The sequence below is a fragment of the Galeopterus variegatus genome, unplaced genomic scaffold, assembly GCF_000696425.1.
Source record: "Galeopterus variegatus unplaced genomic scaffold, G_variegatus-3.0.2 Scaffold3728, whole genome shotgun sequence".
NCBI classification, from domain to species: domain Eukaryota; kingdom Metazoa; phylum Chordata; class Mammalia; order Dermoptera; family Cynocephalidae; genus Galeopterus; species Galeopterus variegatus.
In genome coordinates, this window is record NW_007729839.1 from 98763 (window position 1) to 115651 (window position 16889).

Here is a 16889-nt window from a genome sequence, read left to right on the forward strand (position 1 = left end):
GCTACATTGAAGAGAGGAAGTAGGGAGCGTGGGAGGGGGCAGACTGGCAGGGACAGAGAACCCCTCTAGAGGCAGAAAGAGACAGGACCACTTCCGGACAAGGAGGGGTGGAGTGGGTGACAGGCTCAAACCTAAGGAGAGGTTTGGAGAGAAGGATGCCTTTTGAACTCAAGTGAGTGAGTCGAGGTACCTAGCTTTAGTGAAGACCCTGTGGGGGCCTCCGGACTGCAGCTTCGACGTGCCTGACTCCACAAGGCCCCAAGGTTTGAAGAAAACCTGCTGGGAATTAGGGACCTAGCCACAAAGTGGTTGTGTTTAGAGGTGCCTGGACCCGGTTCATACGGGAGAATGGAAGGGGCAGAATCCCCATTTGGGCCAAAGAAAGGAGAGATCTAGGCTCAAGTTTGGGACGTAGAAAGGAAGGATGCAGACCCGTTTGAAACTTGAGAAAGGAAAGATCGAAAAATCATTCAGTCGGTAGCAAGAAGGGAGGAGGGCCAAGTTCAGGAGGGAGGAGACAGCAGGACCCTGTTCCGGCTGGAGAGAGGGGGCAGGACCCGGTTTGGACCACAGAAAAGAGGGATGGGGACCCAGAGAAAGAAGGGGGGCAGAATCCCTTTTGATAGGACCAGGCTCTGACGGGAGAAAGGAGGAGCTGGGGCCCTGTTGGTTCCGGTTTGCAAAGGGAAGAGCTAGGACCTGGTAGAGTTTGAGAACAAGGAATACACACAAGGTTAACACCGTTGGATTTGGGGGTGGGGTATCCATGTTGCAGAAAGGGCGGAGCCGGGCACTTGCAGACGTGGAATGAGGCGGGGGAACCGTGTTGGAGAAGGGGCGGTGCAGAGACTTACGGCAGAGCGGAGGGAGGGGGCATATCTGAAAAGGGCGGTGCACGGCTGTACCACAGAGGAGAGGTGTTGGGGAAGGGGCGGTGCGGAGCAATACTGCAGAGCGGAGGGAGGGGGCCGGTGTTGGGGGAAGGGTTGGACAGAGATGAGATGTCGTTAGAAAGATTGGGTCAGGAGTGGAGCCCAGATGTTCTGCTGCTCTGAGAGCAGGGGGCATTCATTCCTGTGGGAATGAGCCGGTTAACGGTCCTGCCCACCAACGCGCATGCGCGCTGAGGGTCTTGAACAGTTTCTCTAGGGAAAGCGGTGGGCCTGAGAAAGGGCTTTGGGTCGGTGCAATGAGCACTATCAAGTTGCGGTAGGGTCGTGTAAAGAGGTGGGGTCGTAGAACTAACTTGTCCTCTTGAGTCAAAAGACGCTGGGGCTTGAAAACCAGATGGCCTGGGTTTCTAGGTATCAGAACCCAGGAGTTGAAAGGTTCAGGGCCCAAGGTTAGATGAGATCCCCCCTCCTTCAGGACACGTGAGACATCTGAGGAATCTCCCCAAACCTGTCATTCTTCCCTAACTCAGACCCATTCCCTTCAGGCTCAGCTGTTACTTGGCCTCCCAGAAAGATGGATAGGAGAAATGACTACAGTTATAGGATGTCCCCATTCCAGGTGAGGCCTCTTTGCATTCTCATCAGGTCCTGTCCTGAGTTCACTTACTGCTTTTGATCCCCCTATTTCTATGTAGTTGCATAATTTCCTGCCTAACCTGTGTCAGTGCTCACCTGTGTGGTGGAGGGGTAGAAGAGGAAAATCTGACTGATTTTATCTCCTGCTCCCTTCCCCTTCAATCTGGACCCCCTTCAATCAATCACCACTCAGAGGAAGGGGAGGCCTTCGTAGAAAGGGGTGGGCTGTAGGGAGGCCAAATGGCTCAGAGGATCATAATCCTAAGTGTGTAGGGCCCTCTTCCTCTCCCTGGGAGCCTGCAGCTTCCCTTCCGTCCAGATGTACAGACTGAAACCACAGAAGAGGATAGTGTCTTGTTGATGCATACCCTGTTGACGACAACCAAGAACACCCTGGCCATGGACCCACCAACTGTCAACCAGCCTAAGAAAAGCAAGACCAAGAAGGCCCCTATTAAGGCTATTACTAAAGCTGCACCTGCTGCCCCTCCAGTCCCATCTGCTGATGAGATTGCCATCAACAAGTCCAAAATAACTCTTCAGGCTTTAAACCTGCCAATCATCACCCAGATCAGCCAGGCTTCAGCTAACTACTGAGGCAGCCAGTACTCAAGCCTTTTCAGTCATTGCTCAGCCTAAGAAAGCCAACAAGGTGAAAAGAGTTACTGTCAAGGCAGCCTGTTTCTCAGCCCCAACTGGTAGTGAGGGTGTCACTACACAGCTCAAGTCTCCCTTGCAGGGCTTAAATCTACCAATCATCTCACAAACTATCCAGGTTCCAGTTGACAGTGAGTTAGCCAATTCCCAGGTCTTGATAGCCTCCACCAAGCCTAAAAAAGCTTCTAACACTAAGAAGGCTGCTAATGAGGTTATAGCTAGTGCCACCAAGATCTCACTGGCTTCAACTGCCATCTATACAGCTATGACCCAAGGCCAACTGCCATCTATACAGCTACGACCCAAGGCCAAATTACCAATGAGACAGCCAATATCAGGCCAAAGCAGCCTCCACCTGAACCAAGAAAGCCTCTGAAGCTAAGAAGACAGCTGCTAAGGCTGCAAGTACTGACAATGAGCATCTAGAGGCCTCAAATGCTACTGAGGCAGCTATCAGGCAGATTGAGATCTCAGCAGCAGCTATCTGGACCAAAAAATCCAAGGGCAAGAAAGCTGCCAATAAGGGCCCAAATTCTGCCTCTGAGATCTCTGAGGCCCCACCTGCCACTCAAATAATCACAGACTAAGCCCTAGCAGCCACCCTTTGGGTCAAGAGAGGGTCTTGGAAGGTTGCCAGTAAGGCTTGGGCAACTGAAAGCCAGACTCAGATTGCTGACCAAGGGGTTCAGGCCAAGATGGCCACCTCTCAGACTCACATAAGTGACCTTGAGACTCGGGTTGCTGCTGCTGTCCAGGCCCTGGCAGATGACTGTCTGGCTCAGTTGAGTCTGGAGCCCACAACCAGGGTCCAGGGCAAGAGGAACCAAAAGGTGAGATATCTAACACCACCATCCTTAACTTTGTGCTTCTTTTCCATTTCTATCCTTCTAGTTTGTTCATTTCTTCTATAAGAGTTTACTGAACCTTTTTATTTTGAGCCAGTCCCCGTGCTCAGATAGGCTGTGGGAGATGCTGAGAAGAATGTGTACAGTTTTGGCCCCTGGCAGTTCACAGATTGGTTGGGAAATAAGACATCCATACACTTAGCTACAACCTGTATGTAATTCAACTTGTGTTTACATAGTAGTTAGCGTGCGCCAAGCTTTGTGTTGGGTACATTTACACAGGTTATGTCTTTATGTCATGAAAGTAACTTGTACCAACTAGGGGTCATAGATCTCCATTTTACAGATGAGAAAACTGAGTACCAGAGAGGTGAAGTGACTTGTCCAAGGGATACAGCTAGCCGAATCAGCGGTGGCTTCCCTTGGGTTTCTCCTGTCTTGACAAGGGAATGAAACTCCATTCCTGCCTAGAAAACAAGTGAAAGACAAGCCCAGGATTCAGGGCTGTCAATACCAGGGTTAGGCCCCACTGCAGCGGAGGGATTGGGGTGCTTTCTGGAGGAGGCAGGATGAGAAGACAGAACCATCTCTTTCACCTAGTGACTCTGGACCTTACTTCTTTCTGATGATGAAGTCCAAGCATCTGAATGGTGATGAGAGAAATGGAAGTAATTACAAGTGGATCCCATGGAGCTGGAGGCCTCTTCCACCCCAAGATGTGGCCATTTTGCAAGAAAGGGTAAGAATTCAATTCTTCCCATTCTCTTCTTTGCCTGCCCTCTTCTCTGCCATCCTACCAAGTTTTCTGAAAACATACTATCTCCCCATCTATTTCTATTCTCCCAGGCAAATAAGTTGGTGAAATACCTATTGGTTAAAGACCAGACAAAGATCCCCATCAAGCGCTCAGGTAGTATCTTATCAACCTCCCTTCTTGAGCTCTCCTCTGCACTCTCTTCTTCCCCCATGGCCTGGGGGTGACTGTTCACCTGCCTTATGGCCTCCTTGTTCTCTCACATCTTCACCCCTGCCCTCCTCACCCTCTGCCATGGCTGGCATCTCCCATTAATCCAGTTCGGGACTCTGATTGCATTGACACCACAGAACTGGCAAAAGGGTTACAGCTCTGTGGCCCCTGCTCAGTCCACCTGCTTCCACCTCTCCCTTCTTACAGACATGCTGAAGGATATCATCCAAGAATATGATGAATATTTCCCAGAGGTCATTAAATGAGCAAGCTATGCTCTGGAAAAGGTGAAGGGGCAGCCCTGGGGGATGGGTGCAGTGGGGAAGCCCTAAATCGAACAAAGGTGTACATGTCCCTTCCAGGGAGAACAACAGAGACCTGCTAATGCAGCCCCATCACCGTGCAGATGGGCCGACCACAACCTAGGGCGGGGCGTAGGCTAGCCATGGGTCACACAGCAAGTCAGTGGTGGAAGCACAGCTAGGACCCAAGTCACCCAACTTAGTCCTAGCTTCCATCCACTGCTGGACACTCCTGTCATGTATTTCACATGCTCACCTCTGCCTTCCATTCCCATTTTCTGTCTCCCTAGATTCCCACTAATCTCAAAGATGATGTTGATGACAACAGTACATTTGATGCATGTTTACCTGTGTGCCAGGTACTTAACTTTGTGCTCTATGTGCATTATCTCACTGATTTCTAACACACACAAACCCCCCAGGTATTCCCATAGGTACACGGGGAGCTGTGGGATGTCCAGGAAAGGAAGCTCACTGATGCCTAAGTTGAATTTTGTGATCACACAGACTATTCTTTTACATGACAGATGTTTCGAGTCAATCTGAAGGAAATCGATAAACAAAGTAGCTTATATATTCTCATCAGCACTCAGGAACGCTCCACAGGCATACTGGGAACGTAAGCTGGAAAAGGGCTGCGGTGGGAGGGGGGCTTCTGCTTTTGTCCATGGTACTACCTCTTCCCTGTCCTCTCTCCTCTCATCCTCTTATAGAGTCAGGGAAGACAGGGCATACAAAGCCACCGCCCCAGCTCCTGCACATAGTTGGAGCCCTGTGCGCAGTAGCAGTGCCTCATTATGATTGACTGAAAGGTATAGGAGCCTGGGGTGGGCATTCCTACTGTCAGGTTTGTTGTCCCTCCAGAAGCTTCTCAGGAGAGCAGGGCTGTCATTGCTTATGTCTTCCTACTGAGAGCCTGGCCTGACCAGGAGCGTCACTGGGGCTCTGCCTTGAATTCTCTCAGGGCTGAGGGGTCTGGGAGCAAAAGAAGGGACTCACATTGACTGGGTGCTTCTGTTGTACCAGGTTAACAGGCATTCTTCCAGCTTCTTGGCAACCCGGTTAAGGTAGGATGTGATTTTCCCATTTTATTGAATAGGAGACCAAGGCTCACAAGTCTAAGTGCCTTGCCCGGGGCCACACAGAGCTTAAAGTATAGACTGGGCAGAATTCTCCCATGCATGAGTAATCTGGGCAAGACTAGCCTAGCGAGCTGGCTGGTGTGTCTTTTGCAGGTGGCCGCTGAACATAAACCTTCTCTCTGTCCTATTGTTCCCTTAGGACCAAGGACATACCCAAGCTAGGTCTTCTCATGGTGATTCTGAGTATCATTTTAATGAATGGCAACAAGGCCAGTGAGGGTGCGTGGCTGGGCATGTAGCCAAATGTGTGACCATGGTCTCAATTCCATGTGTCCATTTCCTGTCCCTGTCTCCTCTTGCCTCCCCTTGTAGCTGTCATCTGGGAGGTGCTGTGCAAGTTGGGGCTGTGCCCTGGGTGTGATTGGGTTCTCTCAGCACTTGCTGTCCGTGTTATCCTTTGGCATGAGACGACAATCCCAGGATTGCAGCAGCCTGGTGGTCTGGTGGAGTGGGCGAGGGGTGCTGGCCTGGGTGGAGGGTCCAGGGTTCTGAATTGGGTGGATGAGGAAATGGTTCTGAACTCTCTGTTCCCTCTGTCTTCTGTTCTGAGCTGAAATGTAAGTTAGACCTTCAGCGATCCCTGACAAACAGCCATCTGGCCTCCACTGCTTCTAGTGGCCATGTGCTCACTACTTTCTTCACTTCACTGAGACTGCTCCATGCGCTAAAGAGATCTCTTCCATGTTGGAAAATGCCTCTGCCTTCATCTGGGAAGTTCTGATCTGTGTTCATGGGTTATTTTTCCCATTGTTAGGGTGAGGCATTCATTCCTTGGGGAAGTGAGGAAGCTCATCACAGACAAATTTGTGAAACAGAAGTAAGTGGTGTTGGGCCAACCCTGTGGGTCACTCGGGAGAGTGCGGCGCTGGGAGCACAGCAGCGCTGGGAGTGCCAAGGCTGCGGGTTCGGATCCTATATAGGGATGGCCGATGCGCTCACTGGCTGAGTGTGGTGCGGGTGACACCAAGCCAAGGGTTACGATCCCCTTACTGGTCACAAAAAAAAAAAAAAAAAAAAGAAGTAAGTGGTGTTTGGGGGCTTTGTCTGGCCCTGAAGTATATTCTGGGTGTGATGGTCTGGTTCAGAAAGTGCTTAGTCAGCACCTTTCTTACACTAGCTTTAGAGGAATAGAGATCCTGTGTCCTAGAACTGAGTCCTGTCTAAAATTCACATATGGACCTTTCCAGGACTGGGCCAGATCAAACAACTGGCCCTTGCAGTGGGGTGTGCTCAAAGCAGGGGGCCTGAAGAATGGTTCCTCTGTTTACAGCACACCCAACAGGAATCTGGGTTTACTCTTCACAGATAGCATGGTACTTTGGCCTCCCTGTGACATCATGCCCTATATATGCCTCTACAGCACTGCAAATGACTGCTTTGCACAGGGCCAATGGGAAGTGGCCCAGTATTGGAGGCCAAGACCATGAACTGTTTGGGACTGAGTCTGGGGCTGGAGGGTCTGGGAAATCTTTCTCAGGGGCTGTTTAATTGTTTGTAGGAGGTTGCCACCTGGTGCCTAGTGGTTAGACAACAGGTTTCCTTGGTTAGAAGCAAGTTTCATTTCCCTTCTCCAAGATATCTGGAATACAAGAGGGTCACCAACAACAGTCCAGCTGAATATTAGTTCTTCTGGGGCTTGCACTCCTACCATGAGACTAGCAAGATGAAAGTTCTCAAGTTTGCATGCAAGGTAATAGGAGAATTGCCTGAACTTCGCATATTAGGGATGACCTTGGCTGGGGCAGGCTATGTTCAGGGGCGGGCAGGTACAGGGCAGCCTGCAGTTCATATATAAATATATGGAGCCTCATTTGTGTCCCAGAATGCTGTTAGATATATAGTTTACATTGTCTAATTTAGCTTTCATATTTAATCAATTATTTAATCAATTAATTAATCACTTTGGGCTGCCATAACAAAATACCATAGACTGAGAATCCCAGAGCAAGGTCCACCAGGGTTGGTTTCTAGTGAGGGCTCTCTTCTGGGCTTGCAGATTGTCATCTTCTTGCTATGTCATCACACGGTAGAGAGAGAGAGAGTGAGCAAGCTCTCTGATGTCTCTTCTTATAAGGACACTAATCCTATTGGATCAAGGACCTATCATTATGACTTCATTTAACCTTAAGTATCTCTATAATGGCCTTGTCTCCAAATGCGGTCACAATTGAGGTTAGGAATTCAACCTATGACCTTTGAAGGGACACAAGCATTCAGTCCATAACATACTTACTCTTTTATTATTTCCCTTATTACAAATGAAGACATTAGGCTCAGTGAGATTAAATAACTGATTCAAGGTCATATAGGACCTAAGTTATTAGAGCTGAAATTAGATCTCAGGACTGACCCATGATAGAGCCCCAATAACTAAGAATTGTTTTAGAATTATTGCTATTAGTTTTATACAAAGCCCATAGTAGGTGCTTAATACATAATTACAAGGGATATTTTCTTATAATGATTATCATTCCCATTTCAGGTGCAGAAGAAAGACCCCAAGGACTGGACTGCTCAGTACTGGGAGATGGTGGAGATGGAAGTCCAAGCTGCAGCTGTGGCTGTGGCTGAGGTTGAGGTCAGGGCTGAGGCAAGAGCCCAAATGGGGTTTGGAGAGGAAGCTGTGGCTGGGCTCTGGAATTGGGATGACATGGATATCAACTGCCTAACAAGGGAAGAGTTAGGTGATGACGGTCAGGCCTGGAGCAGGTTTTCATTTGAAATTGAGGCTAGAGCCTAAGAAAATGCATATGCTTGCACCAATGTCATTTTCAGCAGAGGAGCTAGCACAAGGACTAGCTTCAGTGATGATGCTAGTATTAGTTTCAGTGGTTCACCCAGCCCTAGTGGTGGATTTGGTGGCAGAGCTGGCATTACCTTTGATGGTGCATCCATTACCTTTGGTGGTGCACCCATTACCTTTGGTGATGCATCCAGCACCAGTGCCAGCTTCAGTAGTGCAGCCAGCATTAGCTTTGATGGCACAACCAGGACTAACTCCAGCTTCAGCAGCACAGCCAGCATTAGCCTTGGTGGCACATCCAGCACTAGCACTAGTTTCAGTGGTAGACCCAGCATTACCTTTGGTGGCACACCTTTGTCAGCTCTAGTTTTAGTGACCCACTCAACATTAGCACCAGTTTCAGTGGTGGAACCAGCTCTGGCTTTGGAGGCACACTCAGCACCAGGGTCTGCTTTGGTGGTTCTCCAAGCTCTGGTGTCAGCTTTGGGGCACAGTTAGTACCAGTATCTGCGTTGGTGGCTCTCTCAGCACCAGCACTGGTTTTGGTGGTACACTCAGCAGCAGTGTTTCCTTTGGTAGTTCTCCCAGCACCAGTGCCAGCTTTGGCAGTACACTCAACACCACTGCTGTTTTCAGCACTGCACTCAGTACCACTGCTGGTTTCAGTGGGGCTGTCAGCACTAGTGCTAGCTTCAGTGGTGCTGTCAGTACCAGTGTTGGCTTCGGCAGTGCACCCAGCACCAACCCTTGTTTTGGCAGTGCATTCAGCACCATTGTTGGCTTCAGTGGGACACATAGTACCACTACCGACTTTGGTGGTGCTCCCAACAACAGCATTGGCTTTGGCGGTGCTCCCAGCACCAACATCGGCTTTGGCAGTGCTCCCAGAACCAACATCGGCTTTGGCAGTGCTCCCAGCACTAGCGTCAGCTTTGGAGAGCTGACAGCATCAGCCTGTGTTTTGGTGGAGCTCCCAATACCAGCCTCAGCTTTGGCAGTGCATCTAACACCAATCTATGCTTTGGTGGCCCTCCTTGCACCAGTGCCTGCTTTAGTGGTGCTATCAGTGCCAGTTTTGGGGATGGACCCAGCACCAGTGCTGGTTTCAGCTTTGGCAGTGTGTTAAGCACCAGCATTGGCTTTGGTGGCAGCCTAGGCACCAGCGCTGGGTTTGTTGGTGGACTGGGTACCAGCGCTGGCTTTGGTGGTGGACTAGGCAGCAGCACTGGCTTCAGTGGTGAACTAGGCATGAGAACTGGCATCGGTGGTGGACTAGGCACCAGTGCCAGCTTTAGTGGTGGACTGGTTACCAGTGATGGCTTTTATGGTGGACTAGGCACCAGTGCTGGTTTTGGCAGCACACTTGGCACTGGCACTGGCTTTAATGCTGGCCTCAGCACCAGCAATGGTTTTGGTAGTGGGCCTAATGCCAGCTTCAACAGAGGACTAAGTACCATCATTGGCTTTGGCAGTGGTTCCAATGCCAGCACTGGCTTTACTGGTGAACCGAGCACTGGCACAGGCTTCAGTAGTGGAACCAGTTCTATTATGGGCTTTAGTGGTGGACCAAGCACTGGTGCTGGCTTCTGCACTGGACCAAGCACCAGTGGCTTCAGCAGTGGACTGAGCAGCAGTGCTAGCTTTGGTGGTGAACCAAGCAGCAGTGCTGTCTTCAGTGGTGGACCAAGTACTGGTGCTGGCTTTGGTGGTGGAGCCACCAGCCTTGGTGCCTGTGGCTTCTCCTATGGCTAGTGAGGTTTCAGGTAACTGCAATGTGTCCATAGCCAGAATCCATGGGGATGGGTATGAGTTGGGAGATGTTAGGAAAAACACTGAGGTTGGAGGGTGAGGCGGGAAGATGAGGGCAATGAAGGAAGTATGAGAAAACAGTACATTTGGTGTTAAACTGCATTTCTGTTTGGTGTTTTGTTTTCAAGTTTATGCCCGTGTTTACAGATATCGCTAATGAATTGCAACAGTCCTTCCCATGGAGCCAAAGTATATCCTTGGAATCTGTCCACATAGCAGTCTAAGCAGCTTCTACTGATCAACTGAGGGTGACGACACTGAAAAATCTCTTTGCTGTTCCTGCTTTATTATTTTCCTTCTGTGTGCTGTCATATTTTGGTATCAGAGTTACATTAAATTTGCAAAATGAATTGGAGTTTTTTGTTTGTTAATGTGCGTAAGTAGTTGTGAGTGACATTTTGGGTTTGTAGAAGAGCTAGATATCAGCATGGCTATTTGGGGAGGGTAAGGCTCCAGCTTTAGGCTAAAGGGCAAATATGACTTCATTGGGATAGAGGCTTAGAGAAAGCATGGCAGGCAAGGGCATAATAGCTTGAGCAAAGACACAGAGGGGGAAAGCCTGGAGCAGAAGGCAAAGGGAGAGAGTTCTGGACAGTAAGTATAGATTCATTTTGAGTCATTTGTGTAAGAACGGAGAGATGGAGAGAGAGGTAACTAGGAGTGGACATAGGAACAAGGGAGGGTGTTCTTGAGATAGGAGAGAAAGACTCGAACATATGGCATAGATTGTGGGGCAAAAGCCAATAAAAAGGGACAAAAGATAGATATGGAAGAGTCAAGAATTGACTGAATAGCCCATTTCTCAGAAGGTGGGATGGGATAGGGTACCAGAGAATTGTGGGTGACCCTGACTTTGAACAGAATTTAAGGGTGGTTATGGAAACAGATAAATATATATCTACTTCAAGCAATGATTGACAACCCTGTAGTAGATCCCAACCAAAAAAGATGTGGATTATACAAGGTTTGGGTCTTGCTGGGTGGTTGTGATGGAAGGACAAGGAAACAAAGGCAGCAAGTATATGAATCTGTCTCTTTTCCACTGGGTCACTGGTATCTGGCCCATAGTAGGTGCATGAAGAGTGGCTGAAGAGATGGACCATAGGATCCAAGCTGATTAGGGATGGAAGAACATTGAAGACGGAGAGGACTGATGGACTGGGAGGCAATGGAGAAATCAAAGGTCTATATTCTTGGTGCAGTATAAGAACAAATATTATTCATTCAAGAAATACTCCATGCAGGCTTAATGTTTGGAGGCATGCTGCTAGGGATCCTGTGGATGATGCAGAGAGTTGTAAGGACTGCGGGGGGGCGGGGGGCAGTAGTCAGACAGTGGGATGCTTGCATTGAAGAAGCTAGACCAGGGAGAAGATTCCAAGGTCCATGAAGTGGATGGCTGAAAGGGAGAAGATCACGAGTTGAGGGGGTCAAGGGACTGGGAGGCCAGGGCATTGGTTGGGTCATTCTCATCGACAGTGAAATCACTCAGGATGGCAGCAAGAGTTGGAGAAGAGTGGAGCACTTGGCCCAAGTGCCAAATTCTTCCCTAAGTGTAAAGATGAAGGTGTCATGCCTCCTGCTACCCTGCACACCAAGGAACAAGGTCCATAGGCACTCACAGGGACCTATCTTCTCCCCCATCTTTGGAGATGCTACCTCGGAACTCTTCCTTTGAGGAAGACCTTGCCCACTCCACACCCCCATACCACCAAAGCTGTGTCAGGATCAGACTCAGGAACTTGAGAACAATGGGAGAAACCTCATCATGACCTCCTCCTCTCCTGTAGGCAGTACAAGAAGTCTTCATTGATAAGAGAATAGAAATTAAGAAAGAAAGAGCTTTATCCAGAGCTAGATAGCTCCTTGGTTGTGGTCAGGAATTGAGATCTAGTTTGGAGCTTTTGAGGACTTCTTCGTTAGAAGCAGGGCTCTCCCAGTGAGACCGAGGTCAGAATGTGGGTAGGAGAAGGGCAAGGATAGGTGTTCCTAAAGGTGGAAGACAGTGAGGACAGAGACAGCTTGACCTCTTGGAAAGGGCTCAGTAATGGGCAGGGACAGTATCCAAGGCTTCCTCAGGTTCCCGGGTAATGTCCACGTTCTGAGAAGAAAGAACCCAGGATTAATAGGAAGGAGACAGTAGTTTAGGACCCCAGCCCCTCTCCTGCCTCTGGTTCTCACTGCCAGGCTCTCTTCGTGGTAGCCAGGCTTGGGGGAATCTCAGCCTGAGGCCTTTTTGGCAGGGGTGGCCCTGGCCCTACATTTCTATGGTGCCTCAGGTCTGGGCTGTGATTCCTCCATTTCCAGGTGCTGGTTATTCCACCTGTTGGTGTGAAACACCCAGGCTCCGTGGAGTTGGGGCAGCCTTTCTGTGGGGGAAGGTGCTTTCACCATGTCCTGCGTCTACAGCCAGCTTGGGCGACAGACTCCCCCCCACCTACCTCAGGCTTCTCCCGGTGTGTGTTCACGGCCTCCACATTCAGGTAGATGGACTCCACTTTGCAGCCTCAGAAAAGAACAACCCCTCTGTCTGTAGGCCCCCAAGGTAAGCACAGATCTTCCCTGAGGTATCATTCCCCCCATCACCACCCATACCCCATCTCCATACTGTGTGCAGATTGTGACTGCCCTGTAGAAAAGGAATTTAGAGGAGATACATAATGTGTGGGGAAGACACCAGACCCAACAGGCAGCCAATGGGGTGTCCTCTCATCTCTGCCCCTAACTGTCTCTGAGTTCTCTGATAGAGATAGAGATGAGAGATGATCTCCGTGGCTTCCCCCAACTCTTGTGGTATGTGGGGCAGCAATCTAATCTGTGTAATACTGATGAACTCTGTGGACCCTCCAAGCCATGTTAGGTGCTGAAGAGGTGGAAGAGGCCTGAGGTCAGTGCTTTGGGTGGTCCATCCCAGGCAAAGTTTATTAGAGGACCATGTGGTTATGGCAATGCCAGGAGTGTAGAAGGTCACTAGGGAACCTGAAAAAGTAGGACGGTGCATCATTGGGGCCTGGGACTGGCAGAGGAGACCTAATGCCTTGGAAGCCCTCGTAGCTCCACCCTGAAGACTGTGCCCTACTCCAGGCTTCAGTAGGCCGTTCTGCCCTGTTCACACCGGAATAGACGTGATTCTGACCCTTCTCCGCTCATGAAGATTTTATAGCTAATTAATGCCCTGAGAGAGTCTAAATTACCCAGGCTGGTCTTTGAGTTCTTTCTTTAATATAGCACCATCCTACAATTTTCATCTGGTTGCATTTGGGTAACCCCTCCACCCCCCATCCCGGCCCAGCTCCCTGCTCTGCTCTCAGTGCTCCGTGCTCGGTGCTCTGGCAAAGACAGAGAGAGTTGGGGCCAGGACTTGGATTTAGAGGCCCTTTCAGTCCTTCCCCGCTATCCTATCACCAGTCCCACCTCCACCAGGACATCCACCCATCCACCTAGGGAACCTCCCCCAGAACTCTGCTGGGCAAATGGTAGGCACTTAGGAGCATGCTCATGGCCTCTATGTACCTTTCTTTGGATCAGAGTGGGAGCACTCACCATAAGCCACAGGTGTGAGTTTGAGTACTGTGTGCAGAGGGCACTTGAGATAGGGAAGCTCATCTAGAAAGGAGGAGGAAGTAGCCTTCAGAGACACGGTGCTGGACAGGGTACCACTTCCCCAGGTCTCCAGGCTTCCTGGACTTTTCCCCTCCCCCTCCCCTTCCCACCCTCTGCAGGGGGCAGCACTGAGAGCCAGCTGGGAAGGGAGGAAGGGAGCAGGAGGCTGGCCTGGGGAATGTGAGCAGATTGTGGGTCCTGCAAGAAGGTCAGGCCAGCTGCCCCAGAGACTGCCACCTCCTCACTCAAAGGGTGTACAGGAGACCACAGTAAACCTCCCTGCTGCCCCCAGTCTGGGCCTGTCACAGACCTCACCACCACAAAGGCCCACAATTTATGTCACAAGTGTTTTTTGAGATCCTGCTATGTGTTAGGGTCTGCACCAGGGTTTGTGCACTCTCATTGTGTCCTCACTGGTACTCTGGGGCTCTGTGTGCCCTCACTGTGCACATGAGGAAGCACACTGAGAGAAGGGAAGTGATTTGCCTGACGTCTCTGACCCAGTTCTGCCATGGCCTCAACTAGTGACCTCGGCTCGGCCTCTTCTATCTGGCCCTTGGTGTCCCCATTTCACAAGACAGGCCTATACTAGATGTACTCTTAGGATGCCCCCACCCTAAATTTCTGTAGGTTTGCATTCCCAGTCCCATTATCTCTCTGAGCCTCATTCCATCACTCACCTGAGTAATGGTGGTAAGATCCTCTGCTCAGCCCTGCCCTGCCTGGCTCCTAGGGCAGTTGTGAGCAGCTGGGGTGGCCTGTGCGTGAAAATGGGTAGGAAGTGGAGAAAGTGGAAGGTTCTCATGTTCCCCACATACTCTGCACTCCATACATATCTGAGAGAGGAGGGCCTTTGGCATGCACCTGGGATCAACTCCTGTCCCTGATACTTTGAGCCCTATGACCTTGGGAAAGTCACTTCACCTCTCTGGGCCTCCGCTTCCTCATCTGGACAATGTGAGTTATAGTGCCTGCCTGATGGTCTCAAAAAACTGCCCTCAAAAATAGAGATGTGAACATATCAGAAATCTATCAACATAAAACCCCCCACTGCACATCCCATCGCCTATTTCCATTGAGAAAACTGAGGACCAGGCATAGGAAATGAGTTATCCAATGTCAATTTCTCAAGTTCCCTGGGTTCCAATTCTGGATGACTACATATCACACATGCTCTTTATTTTGAAACTAGCATTGCAGAAAAGATCCAAGATTACAAGACGTTGTAGGTGTCAAATAACATCTTTCATTGTTCTCAAACACTCTCAGAATATCCTGGAAATGCCAACACTTCAGAATCTACATTAGAAATGGATTCTCACACCTGAAGGTGCTACAGGTGTGAATGATCCCTTGCCAGGCCACCTGCCCTAGTTTTCAGTTCAGCATATGTAGTCAATGTATAGATACTCTATACGTACAATGTCTAGATGTTTAAAAAAATAAATTACCATTTGAAAAAATTTAAAATAAAAACATCACTATCTTGGGGAAATCATCCCTACAGCAAAGACAGAAACCTATAATCAGGATCATGAGGCCACAAAAGACCCAACTATCACCTGAAGACAGCATATTCCAGAGAAATACTGGCTCATCTTTTTGGGGTTGAGGCAGTCTGTTAATGCTGGCTTTGAAAACGTTAGCTCAGAATAATATTAATACTAATAACAGCTAACACTTATATAGCCCATACAATGTGTCATGAACTGTTCTAAGCTCTTTATAAATGTTGTTTATTTAAACTTCACCATTATTCTCCCCATTTTTCAGATGAGGAAACTAAGGCCAGAGAGGTTAAAGTAATTTTTAAAGGTAGTACAGCTAGCATGTGACAGAGAAAGAATTTGAACTTAGGCATACTTGTTCTAGATACTGTGCTCTTAACCACTAAGATATAAACCCCTAATTGTTGGTGTCAGGGCCTCCAATCGTATCCAGTTCCCCATGCCAAGAACAGAGAAAAGGGTGGTACCTGAACTTTTGTCGAGGAAGTAGGCCAGAAGGCACCGCATAACAGCCTGGTGGCAGATTACCAGTACATTCTCCTGTCGTTCTAGCTCCATTATAACTGGCTCCAGACGTTGAACCAGATCCTCATAGGACTAAAGGTGAGAGAAATAGTTGGATAAGAAAGGGAGATGAGGCATATTTATCCATAGCAGAAGAACTCTAGACTAGGAATCAGAAAAACTTGGTTCTGGTGCCAGTTCAGTTGTTGACCCAGTAGTATAACCTTAGGCAACGCAGTTTCTCATCTATTAAATGGGGTCAATCAATATAGTGGACTAAATAACAATAACAACAATAAAACTCTGCATTACTGACTTTTCAAAAATATAAGGGAAATTCTATAAATATAGGGTTCCAAAATGAAGGAAAATTTGAGAAAAAGAGTGATAAGTGGATGTAGAAGCCACAGATGCCCTGGGCGCATTTGCCAATCATAGTAACCAAAAGGCTTGAGATTTAAAAACCTCATAGAAATAGGAGACAAGGCCTTAGTTGTGTATAAGGTGAGGAGTTGGGACTGATAGTTTCACATAAATCTGAGACCCTCAAAGGGCACATCTTTAATCCTTCAGTAGAAGTGTCAACTAGAAAAGTCCATCCATAGGCAAAGGGAAACAACAGGAAAATATGTCTGTCTCTCCTTGGCTCTTGGTAGAAAATATTAAGAAAGTCTCTTGTAAGAATTTATAACCACAAGCCTTCCCTCAGGTAGGCTGGCGATTCAGAATTACTCTATCCACATGGTTTGGGAAATGTTATGCTGAGAGTTTAATAAAAAGTGGTCCCATGTCATTAGCTTCCAGGACTTTCTGGAAGAAGCAAATGGAAATTCTCTCTGGATTCTCTCAACTCCAGCTATATGGGATTCCCACAGAAAATTCTTGCCAAATTGGAGCTCACATAACACAAAAGGAAGTAAGCTATCATGAGTGAGAATATGCAGAAACAACATGAAGAGAACCTTAAAAACTTAAAGGATGCACAATATAAAATAAATATGTTTAAAATTTTTAAAGAAATACGAGATAGAATGAAAAATATAAGAAAGAAACAAGAGGCTACATGAAGTAGATTTTTAAAAGATCTAAATAGAATTTTAGAAATGAAAAATATATTTATTAAGAAAACTCAGTGAATAGACTCAACAGCATATCGATTATAGCGGATTGGAAGATAATAGTGATTTGGAAGATACAGCTGAAAAAATTACTCAGAATACAGCAAAGAGAAACAAAGAGATAGAAAATAAAAAGGAAAACTTAGGAGACATGAATGATAG

The 16889-nt window shown here is 48.3% G+C and overlaps 2 protein-coding genes and 1 pseudogene across 5 annotated transcripts in view; 2 read left to right on the plus strand and 1 right to left on the minus strand.

Annotated features, from left to right (window-relative positions):
- The first annotated feature begins 202 nt into the window (after positions 1–202).
- Positions 203–10232, plus strand: LOC103601420 (trophinin-like). Its single transcript, XM_008585823.1, is given in 13 exon segments — positions 203–263; positions 1439–1512; positions 3666–3770; positions 3878–3941; positions 4206–4285; positions 4828–4919; positions 5582–5661; positions 5755–5797; positions 6197–6259; positions 7018–7132; positions 7925–7993; positions 7995–8032; positions 9658–10232. Coding segments are annotated over 12 exon segments (1074 nt in total). The 5' UTR covers positions 203–263; positions 1439–1467; the 3' UTR covers positions 9938–10232.
- Positions 1824–2699, plus strand: LOC103601419 (annotated as a pseudogene).
- A 1523-nt stretch (positions 10233–11755) lies between the features above and the next one.
- PFKFB1 (6-phosphofructo-2-kinase/fructose-2,6-biphosphatase 1) overlaps positions 11756–16889 on the minus strand; it is a 67292-nt gene continuing 62158 nt past the window's right edge. For 2 of the 4 annotated variants that reach the window (XM_008585827.1, XM_008585825.1), the window contains 4 exons: positions 15573–15702; positions 13538–13600; positions 12436–12500; positions 11756–12095 (listed from right to left, as the gene is read on the minus strand). In XM_008585827.1, the coding sequence (XP_008584049.1) occupies positions 12036–12095; positions 12436–12500; positions 13538–13600; positions 15573–15702 (318 nt within the window). In that variant the 3' untranslated portion in view covers positions 11756–12035. The remainder of the gene's footprint in view (positions 12096–12435; positions 12501–13537; positions 13601–15572; positions 15703–16889) is intronic. The other 2 variants (XM_008585824.1, XM_008585826.1) reach the window with 1 other exon arrangement.